General features: G+C 34.2%; 1 protein-coding gene across 1 annotated transcript in view; it reads right to left on the reverse strand.

The window, feature by feature from the left end:
- Positions 1 to 9,392: 9,392 nt before the first annotated feature.
- Positions 9,393 to 17,793, reverse strand: part of LOC150096928 (glutathione synthetase-like) — a 183,713-nt gene continuing 175,312 nt past the window's right edge. The window contains exon 12 of the mRNA XM_090408052.1: positions 9,393 to 11,050. Coding sequence (XP_090264178.1) covers positions 10,927 to 11,050 — 124 coding nt within the window. The 3' untranslated portion in view covers positions 9,393 to 10,926. The remainder of the gene's footprint in view (positions 11,051 to 17,793) is intronic.

Raw genomic sequence — 17,793 nt, forward strand, 5'->3', positions numbered from 1 at the left:
TCACCCTTCTTGGGAATGGGCTGAATATAGGCCAATTTCCAGTTTGTGGGATAGATTCCAGTAGAGTAGTAAGAGAGTATATATAGGTGACATAGGATAGGAGTCAGTTCTGGAGCACAAACTTTCAGAACAATTGGGGGAAAGCCATCGGGGCTAGGAGACTTTTTTGTGTCTAATTTGGACAGTATTTTTCTCTCATCCAGGCAAAAGGATATAGCAGGCATTGTATGTTGGGTGTCTGGAATGGTTGAGGAACATTTACCATTGTCAATTATGCATGCATTTGAAGCAAAGTATGAGGAGAGAAGATTGGATTTTTCTGTGGGTGATGATGCAGTAGTGTCATCCAGGTGTGATAGGGATGGGAATCGTGTTGGACAGAAGTTACGGTTAATTTCTATGGTGAGAGACCAAAAGGCTTGGCTGCTGTTTGGACAGGCTGCTAGTTTCTTCCTTTTTGCTCTTTCGAACTGTTTTGGATGAGTTGATTGTTTTTTGCATCTATTACGGGCTTCGGTGTAAGCCTTGAAGGAGCATGAGGTTCTTGATTTCAGCCAGGTTTTTCATCCCACAAAGAGGCAAACCGGATCCATGAACATACAGGATACAGCCATAGGATATAGTTTGGCAAGGAAGGCAACGGGAAACCACCTTGCTCATAGTCACTTCCCTAGTATGGTAGCATAGCTGCCCCTACCATCCATATGGATGAAAGGAAACTAATCAATCAATCAATCAACAGCATGGAAGAGAGAATGCACAATCCTCTCGTGAAATTGTAATTGAGGAACATTAGCAAATAATGGATGCTGTGGTAATGTATAAAGGAATTTGAAATTCATGGCCCATCTCGTAAGAGTGGTGTATACACAGGCCTGTTCCGGGATGCAAAGAACCCGGGCGGCACAATTTAGGAGTGGTATAATCGAACACGTTCATAAAAAAATAGGGAATAAATAATATACCGAACTGTTTGTGCATATTTGTCACCTTCGAATGTGAGAGATTTCAGTGAGGGGACTGAGTCGCTGGGTAGTTAAATAAATGGCACGAGCACATACTTTAATCACTGCTCTCAGCACACTGAGTGCATGTAATAATGGCTGCATACAATAAATAATAAGAATGGTAATATAAATATACAAAAACAAAGTAATTAACATGAGAGATTAAAAATTTATCCATATTAAGTATAGAAAGTGAAATATGTAGCAATTTAGATTTACAAGATATAAAAGATTTTTCTGTAATGAAAGCTAGAAAAACATCTCAGTAGGAAATAAATAAATAAATAATATTTTTTTTTCTTCTTTATTTTAATATACATTCCTCTTAATGTGCAGTAAAATAAAACAATTCGTGACGTGTTACCGTACTTCGGGATCTTTTAATTTTTAATGGGAGGGAGGCATAAAAAGTTTGTACCCAGGCGGCCCAAACCCACGGAACGGCCCTCTGTATACAACACAGAGCATTGCTGCAATATCGAGAATGGCATTGACAAGAAGAGATAAGGCGATACTGGCTCTATAATATCAAATCCAGATTCCGCCCATTCTGGTCCTTTACAGTTAGATCTGGTCAGCAGGACTTGGGATGGATGATAGAATTATGAAGTGGAGACAAAGACAAGTCACAAATTACGTTAGGAATATGAATTATTCATGAAGACCGGCCGAGACATGTAATCTGCACATACATTTAATCTGAAATGACTTCAGAATAGCTTAACTGTCTCAAATAATACACCGTGTAGTTGATATGATTGAGAAACATAAGCTGTTTGGGGTATTTACCGGATGGACACTGCAAGAAGTGAGTTCTCTGCATGGAATGGATTACCAACAATACAAGGTGGAAATAAGTTCAATTTTTTTGCACAAAATACAAGAATTGTTTGGGATGAAAGCAAGCAAGCAAACAGAAAACTCAAATACCTTTTCATTTTAATTGATAAAAAAAAAAAACATTTTGCGATGGCCGCGAATCGAACCCACGTCAACTGCTTGAAATGCAGTTATGCTAACCTCGATACCACCATCACACTGCACTGTCTCAATTTATAAAACTTTCTTAGAAAATAAACAAATCACTAATCTACTTTTAGAATGTTGACTTAATTAGGACATTCAGCGAGTAAGTAAAGTGTTTCCTCCATAATATACTGGTTTTGTTCTACGAATACAGCTGAGTGTCACTGAATTCACTGTACACTACTTCGAATAGAAGAAAGACTTTTAAACGTGTTTCCAGCGCAATCGCTGACACATGATTTTGAAAGAAGAATTTAATTTGTATCGTGAATTTCATGTGAGAAACATGGGCAATTTATCAATTAAAAGATTTAAACAAGTAGTGAAGAGATTTATTATTATTATTATAATTACAGCTATTTTGCCTGCTTCAGTTTAGGAGTACCCCTGTTTAAATGTCATTGGCTATTTACTCATGGATTCTTAGGGCATTATGAGTGTAGATGTACTAAAAAGTATATGTAGCCTAAGGAATAGAAAATTGCACATACCTTTTTCTGGGTGTTGTGGCTTTTCCTCAGTCTGCGATGTAGAAAACTGCAGAGTGTGTGTGTGTGTGGGGGGGTAGGCAGTTTGGTAGAATAAGTTAGAAAAACCCGTTTTTTTTTCGTAATATATAGAAACATATACTTTTATATAGAGTGGGGAAAAAATGAAAGGGTTAATTTTTAAAATAGGGAGGGGGAAGGGGAAAGGTGGTTGATGGGGTGTGGACCGTTTCGACTATTCGTGGTCGTCATCTGAACACATTGGGAAAGTGGAAGCTATGTCAGGTCGGGTGAGTGCTTCTGCTTTAGAGGTGTTTGTGTTGTCTCCTATTGGTCGGGGTTGTGACCTCAATTTTATGTTGTGAAGCTTCCAAACCTCGGAGATGATGTAGGGCCTGTGTACGTTGATAGAGTTCGCGTCACACTTTATAGCTATTGTTTCCGATATTCTGAGCATTGTTTCATTGTCTTGTCTGTCTATTATGATGGCCTTGTCTATCTGCGGGGTGTGTTTTTGTTCAAGGGCATGAACAGCTATTTCCGTTTTTCCTGTGTTTTGTATACGATTTTTCTTTTTGATGTTGCGTTTTTTAGTGTTTAAATGTTCTGGAATAGGGATGTTACAGTCACGGAAGTGTTCTTGTAGTCTTGCCCATAAAGACCTGATGGTGGAACTGTGTAGGTGATGTCACAGTCTTTTTGGCAGGGAAATTTATAGACTACATTGTGCTGTTCAAATATTTCTTTTTGTGTGCGAGGTTTGGTGGATTTTAGGAGGTTTGCCAGTTTTTGGCTTGTGGTGAATACCAGTTTGTAGTCAGTATGTTTGAAGATGTATTTATAGGCTTTGTATGTGTTTTGGGTGTATGGTAGTTTGATAATTTTTTGTGTAGGGAAGTTCATTTTGGTACTTGGGTTGTTTTGGCGGTTTTTTGCCATCTTGTTTGCGTAGTTAATCAGTTGTGTAGGATAGTTGCGATTTAAGAAGATCTGTGTTAGTTTTTTTATTTCAGCGTTTAGACTATTTTCTAATAGTCTAAATGCACCATTTTTAGTTTTTTTCTGAAAACTTTAGTTTCCGAAAATTTCTGTACGTATCTCGCAACATGATTTTTTCACTTTAATTTTGGGAAAAAAGTTAGAGTTATATTCGAATAAATACAGTACTTTTTTTTTAGCTTTCAAATTCTTACATATGGATCATTGGTTAAAGATTGGATTTATAAAATCCCCAAAAGAGAGCAATATAGCAAATACAAGTAGCTGTAAGCAACAAGAAAATGTTGATATTGCATCTGGATCAAATGAAATTGATGAGTGTGTCGTCTGACATATCTAGAGAACCAAAATTTAGAAATAAATCATATTTTTTGTTTACATAAACATATAAATTCAAATAAAATAGATATTTAATTTTAATTAATATTTTAAATTAATTTATTAATTTTAATTAATTAGGGGTTACTTGGTAATAATGAAAATTTAAGAAGGGGTATGCAGATATCTGAAGTTTGAGAAACACTGCCTTAGAGTACAATGCTACGAAACAGAGAAATATGAGTGTAGTCCATCTACTCTATGGGGGGTAATCAAGCATACAGACAACAATAAACCGCTAAGCAGAGCAACCGTGTGAAACAACCCCCTCCCTTCTCTTATTTAACGCAAGAAAGGAGAAAAAAATACTATGGATAGTCTACAAGCAGGACAGGGTTTCGAGAACTTACCCTCTCGTAGGGTAGCATCAGAGTCGTCGGCAGATTAGATTGCACCCTGAGGCAAACAATTAAATATCCCCCCTGATGGATAAGACAAAAATATAAGAAAACTTCAAATTATTTTTTTTATTACAAGAGAAACATTAATGCAAAACGATTACATAATAATATTAATGAAATGTTTGCTCTACGGAGAAATTGCACAATAAAACTGTTTCTAAGATCTTCTAAATTTAAATTATAAGCTATGTCTGCCTCTAATGATATAGTTGCTAGACTAACCAATCTTTCTTGGGTCATTGCTGTTTGCCAATAATTTTTAATCAGTTTAAGCTTGGAAAAACTTCTTTCTGCACTTGTTACGCTAACAAGAAGCTGAAAGGAATTGTTAGTGTAGCGACTGCACATACCACAATATGGCTGAACGAGCACGCTTACTAGGCCGTGCTGTGAGGCAGGCTGCCTCTCTGCTACACCCTGTTGACAGTACTGGGTAGTATTCACATAAAATGTACGAAATTTTATTGAGTTCCATCCAACCAGACAGCTAATAACATTCGAAATTATTTTGAATAAACATGATTAGATTGACACCAAAACCGAACTTTCCAGTCTGGTTGGCCGATTCGTTAGGATATCTGCTGTCTAACCAACAAGCTGTGCATGCCGATCATGTCGTGGCAATGGAAGCCTGTGACCATCTTTAGATGGGAATAAATTTCATTCATCTCCAACCGCTTATTGAAGACCTGAAGTGTCTTGAAAAAGCTTCATGTTGATCATTATAGCAAGGTATGCAGCAGAGAAGATTGCGACCTTAGCCAACCCACAGTAGTAATTCGCTATATAGGTTTAGTATGATTTGCATTGTAGGTTTACAGCCTTTAGTACTAACATAATATAGGTGTAAACCAACAGTAATGAATGGGTTTATTTAAAAAAAAAGTGAATAAAATGATGCTATTTGTAGTGAAGTTTTTGATATGTTTTGAAACAATTAAACGTTCATATTCCACCTCAGCCAGGAAAGACAATGGAGAATGGGGCCTGACCATCTTTGCCACGAGTTGCCTTGTTATTTAACTACCATAAAGAACGGTCCTAAGTATATATTTATTTAATTATCAGAACTTCGAAATAAAATATGACAAATATAATTGTTTACAGTTGTTCAATACTTGGGATTAAAACAATAGCATAAACACATTTAATGATTAAATGAATCTGCCCACCTGGTTGGCCGAGTGGTTAGCGCATCTGCTCTCCAGCCAAAAGGCTGCAGGTTTGAATCCCACCATTGGCATGAATGTTTGTGATAGTCTGTGGAAATACCAGTGGTAGTGGTCAGCAGTAGATGGCATTGGTGTAGTTGAGGTCAATTAGTGGAGTGGTGTAGAGCAGGTGCCCTCCCTCGATGAGTCCTTGGACTCCCTAGAGGTGTCAAAAAATAATAATATATCCTTGCATGTAATCATAGAACGATATTTTTCAATTTTTATTAATATTCTTTCAATACGCTTTTACCCACTTGGTGGCGCTGGTAAATAAGTTTGTGTTTTGCTTTGCTGAGATCTAGAGCTCTCCAGTTAAGCATGCACGCACGCACACAGAGCTTCGTTTACCTATTTTTTTCACTCTTAATAGCTGGGTTTCATCAGATGCTAGAAAGGACCTCTCTTTGTTCACACATAGATATATAAATCATAAACGTATAATCTCTATAAAGTATAAACATAAATAAATAAACAATGTAAATAAATGATGTATTTGTTTATCAACAATTTTCCTAAAATTAGTCTATTACTTGTCAACACTCCAGCATTGTTGGTTGTATCAAATATTTTGTTCTTCTAAGGCACTTCTGACTAAATCAATCCACTAAGACCTTGGTCTACTTCTGGGTCTCTTTCCTGCCATCAAACACCTGTTTTGCTAACCTTTCATCTGTTATTCTGTTTTCTTTAAGTCATATCATCTCAGATTAGCTCTGCTTGCCATTCTTGAATGCTAATAATGTCAAGTTCCTTTCTATCTTCATTTTTAATACAATTCTGCAATTGATGCCATCTGCCACTCCCCATTTTTCTCAGAACTCTCATATCTGTGGTCTAGTCTTCGATCAAGCACTTCATTTTTGACCCAACTCTCAGATCCACTTAAAACTGGTTTGAACACTGTCTTGTATACAGCCAGTTTAGTGTTCTGGCTATTTTCTCTTATTCTATATAAATTTATCCAACTGGCTTCCCACCATACCTGCTTTGCTTACTCTATTGTCTATTTCCAGAGTTAACTTGCCATGTTCACTTAAAATCATGCCTAAATAGCTGAAATATTTTACTTGTTCTACAGGGGCTCTAGAATTCAGAATGCAGTAGAGGTTTTATATGTTCCTGTCTATTTTCACAGATTAGGTTTTTCTATTATGCATTTTCACCAAATTTGTTACAGCTATTATGCAATTCAGTTAGAGAATCCTGGAGAACTTGCACTGGATGTATTTAGGAGTACAACATTACCTGCATAAAGCAAATAGCTAGGTTTTATATCTACAATTATAATATCAGTTTAAATGCCAGCGTCTTTCATAATGTGATTCATATAGATGATGAATAAGAATGGAGATAATGTGCATCCTTATCTCATGAGCGATTTTATATCCAACTATTTTTCTGTATTTTCTTCAATTCTAACTGCTGACTTACAATTTAAATATAGACTGTCCCTCTCATGTTCCCTTTACTCAATATAATTGTAGTGTTTTGAAAAGCTTTTTTCTAGACATCTTGTTGTATGCCTTTTCCTGATCAGCCAAACTTAATTACAGATTTGTTATATTCCATGATTTTTCAACTATTTGTCAAAGTAAAAATCTGATCTTAACTTCTATTTGGTCTGAACCCAGCTTATTCTTCTCTTCCACAATTTTTCTCAGCTTCTTTACAAGCATGCTTGCATAAATCTTACCTGGAAAACGTATCCTCTGTAATTCTCAAATTCAGCTTTATTACTTTTTTTTTTTTTACAGATGGTAACCATGAGAGTTCTACTCCAATCATCTGGAAGTTGACTTTCTGACCAAGTCTTCTGAATTGTGAAGTGCAGTCACTGCAAATTTATCTCCATATATAAGCATTTCTGGTTGAATATCATCTACTTCAGCTGCCTTTCCACATTTCAGGTTTTTGATAGCTACTTCAAGTATGGATATGTATTTCTGATGGCATTCCATCAAGTGTTTTCACCACCATGCTGTCACTGCTAGCTTCATTTGGTAATCTTTCAACATAATTACTTCAAACATCTAGATTATCTTCAGTTTTGGTAATCTTTATCATCTCTGATTCCTTTTACAGTACTCTTTCCTCCTATTCTAAGTTTTTTTTCAAACGCCACCACAATATTTTGCCACCTTTCTGATATTTATTTTCTATTCTTACCAAAGTGTTTCCATGACTTTTTTTTAGCTAGTTTTACACAGTGTTTTGCTTTTTACATTTTTCTCTGGATTATCTAAGAGTAGCAGTAACTTACTTGGGACAAATTTCAATGTTTTCTTTTCCTTGAGTTCTGATTTTTCTGTCATTGCAGACCTCACCACACGACTCTTTGGCCAAATCAATCAATCAATGTTTTCTCCAAGGTTTGCCACTGAATTGACAAGGTTTAGTTCTTGTTTCCCATCTAATTTTTTCTTGAATAATGTTTGTGTATTTGAGTCTACAGTTAACATTTGAAAGCTGCTCAACTTTGATTTGATTTACAACTTTCTTACATACACTCTTCTTTTCAAAATAAAATTCAATTTTATTCTGCTGAAAACTAAATGGTGATCACTTCTACTTTCAAATCCTCTGTATACTCATGATCATGAAAAAACATCCCTTTCAACAATAGCATAGTCAATGAGACTTTTCTTAATCCTTGCATCTTCTCTCAATGTGAATTTGTGCACCTTTTTATGTTGGAGCATTGTGTTAGTAATAACTGATCTCCTGAAGAAATCCAGCAAGTACTTACCATTATTATTTATTCTGCACTTTTCTCAAGACATTTCTACATGTCTGGCAATAATTTCATTCTCTGTTATTTAGGTCTCCAACAACGACCAAATTTTTCTTTTTTTGTTGCATCAACTGCCTTCTCTAATGCCTCAAAAATTCCTCCACTTCTTCCTCAGAAGAATCTTCTGTAGGATCATAGACACAAATGAGTCTCATTGTTCAGTTCCCCATTATGGCATTTGCTCACATCACTCTGCTTAATATTGCTTGCTATTCAAGAAAATTATCTTCATACTTAGTGTAAAATACCATAATTACTCCTTTTCCCTGATCATTATTGCCTATATATAATGTTTTGTATTTGTTGCTTAGAAAGATCTCACCAGTTTGTCTTCTTTGTGTTGGTAACACCAATTATGTCAATCTGGTACTTATCCAATTCTTCTGCTAGTTCCATTTCTTTTCCATTGATGCTTCTTATGCTGACTATGCCAATCTTTAGTTCTGTCAATGCTGAGTTGGGATTTGTTCCAGTTGCTGCCTTTTTGCTGTTTGCCCTGGTTTTCTGATGAAAAAATAGGGAGCTCTTGTTTAACAGGGGGATATTCCAGTTAGCATGAAATTCTGCCATGTTGTACCATCATTCTGCATTATGGTTTGCCAACAAGAAAAACAATTTCGTTGGCTAAATCCCAATCTGCAAGCACATCCTTGGTTGTTCAATATGCAGGTAGATATCTAAAAATGTGCACCACCAGAAGATGAGGATTGGACATTAGGTCAGAAGCTCTGGTCAGTTCTCTACATTCCATAAAAGGCTAGTGAATGTGATCTCAGGAAATGTATTCCAGGAGAGATATATGTGTTTAAATGAGTCCCTCCTTCCAGTTAGTTCTGGGATTCCTTGGAACATTCAAAATAATAATAAAAGAAGTTATGTCACTTTCAGTTCCAAATATAATTGCAGTTGTCTGGACTTTCTGAAACTAATTATAATTATTTATGTAACATGACAATTTGTTTGCATTTTGAAGGTATCAGTTTAAAATGAACAAAATATCAGCTAATTAATAAATATCCCTGACACTTAAGATTATCAACAAGACTAAATATTCTAAGACTACCTTCTTATTTATTTTACTGTAATAAATTATCCTTATAATCAGATATATTCACAATAGCAAACTCAAACAGCATCATATTTTATCAGTAAATCTTTCCTTAGTAAACAATACAATCTATAGTACAGAAGGTATATTTTTTCTACTTTATGTAATTAAACCAAACATTTCAAATTCTCATTATAATAGTAGAAATCTGTTATCACAATAATCAGAAAAAAATGTTATCATAATAAATCCTCATTAACATCTAAGAAAGGTAATAACTGCCTCAAAATCAAACTGCAAATTGAGCAATGAAGTTTATTTTGTATTTAACATTTACATTGCAAGTCTTTTGACATTGAAATTATTACTATGTAGATGTTATCTTAACGCTTTGCAACTGATTCACAAATGAAATACATTTGTATGAGTTTAATAAATGAGAAAATTCATACTTTCAGCTTATTGATATAACAAACATTTTTATACACTATGGACAAGAGTGAAGAATAGCATAACTGTATACCATGTACAACTTACCTCTAAAGATTTTTTTCTTTCTTTTTATTATTCTGATTAGTTCATACTATATGGTTATTTTACAAAGCATATTGACCCCCATTACAAGACAAAAGAAAACTTGAATCCAAGTTTTCTTTTGAATGAACAGTAGAAAGCTTACTGTCATTCATTAATAATTTAAACATGGTTTGTGCAGCAATCAGCAACAAATAACTAGGATATACTGGCAGGTATATTATTTATGCAATTGGAAAAAATTACAGGAGAGTACTGAGAGCTTGGTTGGCCAAGTAGGTAGCATACCTCTTCTCTAACCAACAGGTAGTAGGTTCAAATCCCACCATAGGCATGGATCTTTGTAATAAGCCTGCTCTGTACGAGCTTGTATAGCGTCTTGATCTTACATAGCTTTTTTTTTATTTATTTTTAAATTAGTGATCTTCTTAGAATTAAAAATATTCTCATAAGTCATCATCATCAATAGTAATTAATATTTTAAAAACAGACTTTTTGTTATATGGAATACTTGCCAAAGACTTTAACTGTATTGCATTTGCTAATTGCATTAAGATTTTTATCTCTAATAAGCAGAAGAAAGTTATGCTAGTTTCCCCCCCCCCTTCACAACAACCTGATTTTCCTAAACCAAACTGCTTGTGTAATATCAAGAGATCCAGATGATATGCAGTTAACTGTTTTTGTCTAATAACAGTAATAATATTCCCAATCATGTGGTAATATGTTTTTATTTTGAGAAAACAAAGTCATTCCATAATCTGTCTTTTAATCATATCAATAAAATATGTTTATCAAGTAACTTCTTTACTCTTAAATTATATTTAAAAAAAAGACAACATATCCATAACAAAAAAGGGAGGAGGAGGGGGAAGAGAAAATAGTATAAAAGAAAAAATAATTAAAAAATTTAATTTTGTCAAAATATTACACATGATTTTGTGCAGAAAAAAAAAAGACTAGCAAAAATGCAGGTAGTGAAATAGTGTATCAAAAATATAATTTTTTATCAGGAAAATGAATCACTAATTGTATTCTTCTTAAACAAGATAAGGTGCATCAAGAGCTCCAAACCCAGCTGATATTCCTCCTTCATTTAGACCAACTTTTTTACTCCTTAATAAGTGACCGGCTTCATAATTTTTGATAACTTCATCTTTATTGCTAAAATGAAAAATAAAATAAAATAAAAATGTATATATATATTTTTTTTCTAATTATATTTTATAACTAGGTTGTGCAGAAAAAATGTTATGCAATCTGTATACCTATAGACTGAATTTGATGGTTGAAAGGATTTATATAATGCTGTTAGACTGAACTTATATGGATTTGCAGTTAGGTATTAAAGAGAAACCACTGTTCACTGAGAGTATATGGAACAGTAAAGTCAGAAAACTAAAGCTATCAGGCTGGATGCAGGTTAGAGATATGTGTGCAGGAACTTGTGAGGCAAAGGAGTGCAAGAACGATCAAAATGTGGAAACTAGTTTCAAACTCAACAAAATCAAATGTGTAGTCAATACAGGGTGTAAAGGTAATTAGGGCATAAGAGATACTGAAGTTTATCTATATTGATGCTAGAAGTATCAAAAATAAGAGGGAGGAGTTTTTGGTATTGGTTGGTGCAAATTTGCCAAAAGTTATAGGCATTACTGAGACTTGACTGACAGCAAATGATGTAGTTACAGGGACAGCATGGGCAAATGGCATAGGCAGAAAACTTAGAGTTTGTTACAATTATACTGGAGGCAGAAAAAATTAAAATAAAAATTAAATTGGATATATCATATATTTAAAAAATATTAAATTTATATATACATATTTATAAAGATAATTATATTTCATTCTAATTATATTAAGCTCCAAATAATTATTTTTATTTTGATAACCCCTGGCACAGAAACATTTAGATCCAATTTCATTGAGAAAATTTGATTCTCTTATAAATAGAATATTTTTATTTAAGAAACAAAATTAATCTGAAATTTTTATTCAGTAATTTAATATTTTAATATAAAAAATTTGATATAATAATAAATAATATAAATATGAAACTGTTTGAAAAAAAATAAAAATAATTAAAAAAAATATTATAGTCATATAAGATGTTATCTATAATTAAAATTATCTAAAATTTCACACAGGTGGCAAATTAGTTAATGTCGGATAATTATCAGTTCTCTTGTTTACATTATTAGTTGGTGCCGAAGTTCAATTATATTGATGTGTATATATGTGATAAGACATACATAGGATAAACTAATGTTGTTTATTATTTTAACGGTATAATAGAACACAGAAACGAAGTAAATAATTAATTTATTAACTTGATGCTGATATTTCGCTGGTATTATAACCAGCATCTTCAGAGCACAAAAACACTATTTGTCACAATACGCGAGACTAAAACAACATGGTGTACTTAACCAAAATTGTAGCAGCAACACAAAGACTAGAGTCCTGATTTTTGGCGCCCTCTATCTGAAAAAAAAAAAAAAAAAAAAAAAAAAAAAAAAAAAAAAAAAAAAACGTTATCATATATTACTAGAGTCCTAGAAAAGTGCTAGTTTTTTCTTAATATGACTGTCTCCCAGATCTTCGGCAAGTTAATACAGCCATATTTGTTGAGATTTGGAGTGTGTTTTAGGGCTTCTGTCGCCTCTAAGAACAATCTCTCTGATTTATATGGGTTTCTGTGTAGTACTTTTGTGTTTTTCCAGTTGATCCTGCGTGCAGGGGTATCCAGAGCATGGTCTGCTAGGCCCGACTTTCCATAATGATATTTCCGGACGTATCGTTTATGTTCGCTGATGCGGATATTCACAGTTCTTCCTGTTTGACCGTAGTAGGCTTGATTGCATGAGCAGGGTACTTGGTAGACTCCTGGATGTGATAAAGGAGGAATGCTGTCCTTGGGTGAGCGGATGAGGGTGGCTAATTTGCTATATGGTCTGAATGTAGTGCGTAGTTTATGTTTACTGAGAATTCTTGAGATCTTTTTGGATGTGCCTTTAATGTAAGGGATGGTGACTGTTTTGTTGTAGTTCTCTGTGGTGGATGGTGGGAGGGGTTTCTTAGGAGTGTTTAGTATTTTGTTTATTTTTTGTGGATTGTAGCCGTTGGCCAAGAAGGTGTGGCATAAGTGAGTCAGTTCAGCAGTAAGAGCCTTGTCATTTGAACAGATTGCTCTCGCTCTATGGGGTAGCGTTTTTAATATGCCATATTGTTGAGAAGGATGATGGTGTGATTGTTTGTGTAAGTATCTCCCTGTATGTGTGGGTTTTCTGAAAACTGAAAATGATAAGGAACCGTCTGGGAGACGTGTGATGAGTGTATCCAGGAAGGGCAGACAGTTGTTGGCTTCCAGTTCCATAGTAAAGTGGATTTTTGGATGTTGGCTATTTAAATGCGCTAAGAATGTTTTCAATGTCTCAGGGCCATGTGGCCAAATAGCAAGCACATCATCAACATAGCGTAGCCAAAGTGTTGGTTTGAGAGTGGCTGTATTGATTGCTTGTTTTTCCAGGTGTTCTATGTAAAAGTTGGCTAGGGGGGGAGCCCATGGCTGGTCCCATCAATTTGTTTGTATATTTTCCCTTTCCATGTGAAATATCCTGCATGTATTGTGAATTTGAATAGTTCAAATATATCAGGGGGAAGTGTGCCCTTCAGTAGATTGAGGGTTATGACTGTGGATATGAAATGTGTTTTATATAGTGAAGTGATGTCAAAGCTTACTATTAAGTCTGAGCTTTTTAGGGTGAGGTGTTGTAAGATGCAATTTAGGGTGTGCTGAATTTTTGATAAAGGAGGGAGAATTGTTAGTGAGAGTGGCTAGTAGCTTCGCTAAATGTCTAGCCAGTTTGTATGTGGGACTATTTATACTGTCCACAATTGGGCGTAGGGGTGTGCCTAGATGGTTTCCTTATCATTTTCAGTTTTCAGAAAACCCACACATACAGGCAGATACTTACACAAACAATCACACCATCATCCTTCTAAACAATATGGCATATTAAAAACGCTAACCCATAGAGCGAGAGCAATCTGTTCAAAATGACAAGGCTCTTACTGCTGAACTGACTCACTTACGCCACACCCTTCTTGGCCAACTGGCTACAATCCACAAAAAATAAACAAAATACTAAACACTCCTAAGAAACCCCTCCCACCATCCACCAATGAGAACTACAACAAAACAGTCCACCATCCCCTTACATTAAAGGCACATCCGAAAAGATCTCTCAAGAATTCTCAATAGACCATGTAGCAAATTAGCCACCCTCCATCCGCTCACCCAAGGACAGCATTCCTCCTTTATCACACCCAGGAGTCTACCAAGTACCCTGCTCATGCAATCAAGCCTACTACGGTCAAACAGGAAGAACTGTGAATATCCGCATCAGCGAACGATAAACGATACGTCCGGAAATATCATTATGGGAAGTCGGGCCCTAGCAGACCATGCTCTGGATACCCCTGCACACAGGATCAACTGGAAAAACACAAAAGTACTACACAGAAACCCATATAAATCAGAGAGATTGTTCTTAGAGGCGACAGAAGCCCTAAAACACACTCCAAATCTCAACAAATATGGCTGTATTAACTTGCCGAAGATCTGGGAGACAGTCATATTAAGAAAAAACTAGCACTTTTCTAGGACTCTAGTAATATATGATAGCATTTTTTTTTTTTTTTTTTTTTTTTTTCAGATAGAGGGCGCCAAAATCAGGACTCTAGTCTTTGTGTTGCTGCTACAATTTTGTTTAAGTACAACATGTTGTTTTAGTCTCGTGTATTGTGACAAACAGTGTTTTTGTGCTCTGAAGATGCTGGTTATAATACCAGCAAAATATCAGCATCAAGTTAATAAATTAATTATTTACTTAGTTTCTGTGTTCTATTATACCGTTAAAATAATAAACAACATGTTTGACGAACACATAAGTCTGTCCACACGTTTTAGGATAAATTAAGTCATTAATGTGGTGAGTATAGTCAGTAATGTGGTTGATTTTTTTATTGATTGAAGTTTTGTATATGCATCAAGTTAGGCCTAATTTTCACATGTATTACTACCAGTACCGTTGACAGGGTGTAGCATAGAGGCAACCTGCCTCACATGCTGCTTAATAAGGATGCTCGTTCAGCCGAATTATGGCAACAAGATATTTTACAAAAAATACAGAGTTTAATTTACCAAAGAAAAAAGGTGCCATTTCCAATTGACAGTTAAATATGTGCTTATTATATTTTATTAATAAAAAAATTATAGTCATAGTACATGGCAAGAATTTGATGATGATAGTCATACACACTAAAACTAAACATTTTAGAACCCATTTATTAGATACTTAAGGAAACAACCCATGAAGCATCATATGATGTGAATTTCATAAACTTTTATAGTCTATATATATTAAATTATATTATGTATGAATTCTCCCACTCAAATTGTGAGTCACTATCGCCCCAACTTTCACGATAACTTGTTCCCTGCAGTAAACAATACGCCCTCCACAACAGCAACTATACTGCAGAAACACAAAAAACAATTAGTTTTATCAATAAGGTTCCTTATTCGGCACTGGATAAGGTTCACTGACATTTGCAGACTGTGTAATATATTTCTCAACAAATAGTGCAATTAGAGACAACTGGGAATATAAACACTAACTAATGAATCACATCTCCCCTCCAACAGAAACTGCTGTATAGACTCGAGCAAAACCACATGTTGCCGGTGCAATATGTGGTTTTGCTTGACACTACCCCATCATGAAATATATAGTGAATGTACAGGTAACCCTCGTATAACACGGATGTCAGGTTCTACAGAAATGCCGCATTATATAAATCACGTTATGCGAGACTCAGATCACATAGAAAAAGTAGGGTTATATTCCAAAATCTTTTTTTTAAAAATTATATAAACAATGACACATCCAACAAAAAATATTTTTATTTAATTCAGGTAATTCATGAAGTTAAGAAAACATATAAACTATGAAACAAAATACATAGTATAAACTTATAAAAATACAAATTGTGCGTAAACTTCATTGCTCATAATGCATAAATGTTTTAGCCAAAATAAAATAAAGTGCATAATTTAATTGTCATCACTGTCTTCAAAATGAAATTTCGTAATGTTCTTTATTAAGAGTGGCCGGACGTCTTCATCGCTTGACATCTCTTGGACATCGTTTGTATAATTCTCATTGCCTACTTTGGCTGGTTTAGTTATAAAGAAGTCTGAAATAAGACCTTGCTTGCCACTATGCTGCAATTTTTTTTATTAAGTTTATAATATGGAGCTAAACAAATATCCAACTGTCTTGTGAATTTTCCGGAGCGCTCCATTGAGGGAGCATTATCTGTAAAATAGCTTCCTAACTTTCTTGCCAAATCCAATCCTTCTGCTAATTTCTTTAAACTGAATTCTTTAACAGATTCATCACAATCAGAAACTTCGGAAGAACTTTCCACGCCATTTGGTTTGACGTCATCTATTAACTGTACCAGTTCCTCCTAATTTAAATCTATTTTCCCATCAATTAATTCACTAATTTCGTTTTCAACCATATCGCAAAGGCCCTCTAAGTGGCCATTACTATAAAAATAAAATTTTTACATAAAAAAAGCATTACATATTGTATGTAACTCACCAGAAAATAAAGTGTTCAGCTTGAGATTAACACACTTCTGATTTTTAATGCGCTTTCCTGGCAAAAAGCGAAGACAACTTTCAAAACAATAAACACTTTATATAGTAAACAATTGACGTACATGTGTGCTAAAAGGTATTTCCACTAATATAAATTCGCTACTTACAACTATAAAAGATATACGGGCAGACGCAAATTTAACGAAAATAAAATTTGATTTTTAAGTTGCATGGTAAAAAATATATGAAAAGATAAAGGGTTACTACAATCTGTAGACCATGTTTTTGTCGAAACCGTGTTGTATCAGTACCCGCGTTGAACAAGGGTTACTACAATTTGTAGACCGTGTTGTATAACTACCACGTTATACAAGGGTTACCTGTATTTCAGATATTATGGAAATTAGTTTAAGAGAATTAGCATTTCCATTCAATTGTCAGCTTGCTTTTTGTTTGGGTCACACGATCTTTTATTAATACCGCACCAATCACATGCACTTCTTAATAGCTGCTCTTTCTCTACTGGCCTACAATCGCACACATCTTTCACTTCTCAATAGTAATTTGTCAAGGATTGTTCGTTACTTATCTCAAGTGTTAAATTACTGGTAATTTTTGCTTGATATAATGGGAAAGAAGATGACTCTATTTGTGTAGATAACTGTGACGTTGCACACAAGGAAATCGCTCTCGAGGACAGAAGCTTCTTGGTAAGTCATACCCATTTTCAGTTTTTTTTTTGAAAACTTTAGTTTCCAAAAATCCATATATCTCACACCACGATTTTTTAGCTTTAATATTTGAGTAAATACGGTAATTTTTTAGCTTTCAAATTCTTAAGTATGGATCATTGGTTAAAGACTGGATTTATAAAACGCACAAAAGAGAGCAATATAGCAGATATAGAAATAACCAATTTTATTCCTCTCATTGATGATAAATTATTTATATTAAGTAAAAATGTATAATATCTTTATAAATTTTGTTCTATTAAAAATAAATAATTTTTTTTGTTTAAATGTACATCTAAATTCAAATAAAACAGACATTTACAATGAAATATATTTTTATTTATTATTATTAATTTGATAAGAGTATTTTGATAAGGTACTTGGTAATAATGAAAATTAAAGGGGCACACGGATATCTGAAGTTTGTTTCAGAAACACTGATCTATCCAAATATTTAGTCTGAAACATAGGTGCATATTACGCTGTTCGTTTTCTTAAATTCC

The sequence above is a fragment of the Typopeltis vanoorti genome, chromosome 18 (genome assembly GCF_054136105.1).
Source record: "Typopeltis vanoorti isolate ZY-2024b chromosome 18, IOZ_Tvanoo_1.0, whole genome shotgun sequence".
Lineage (NCBI taxonomy): Eukaryota > Metazoa > Arthropoda > Arachnida > Uropygi > Thelyphonidae > Typopeltis > Typopeltis vanoorti.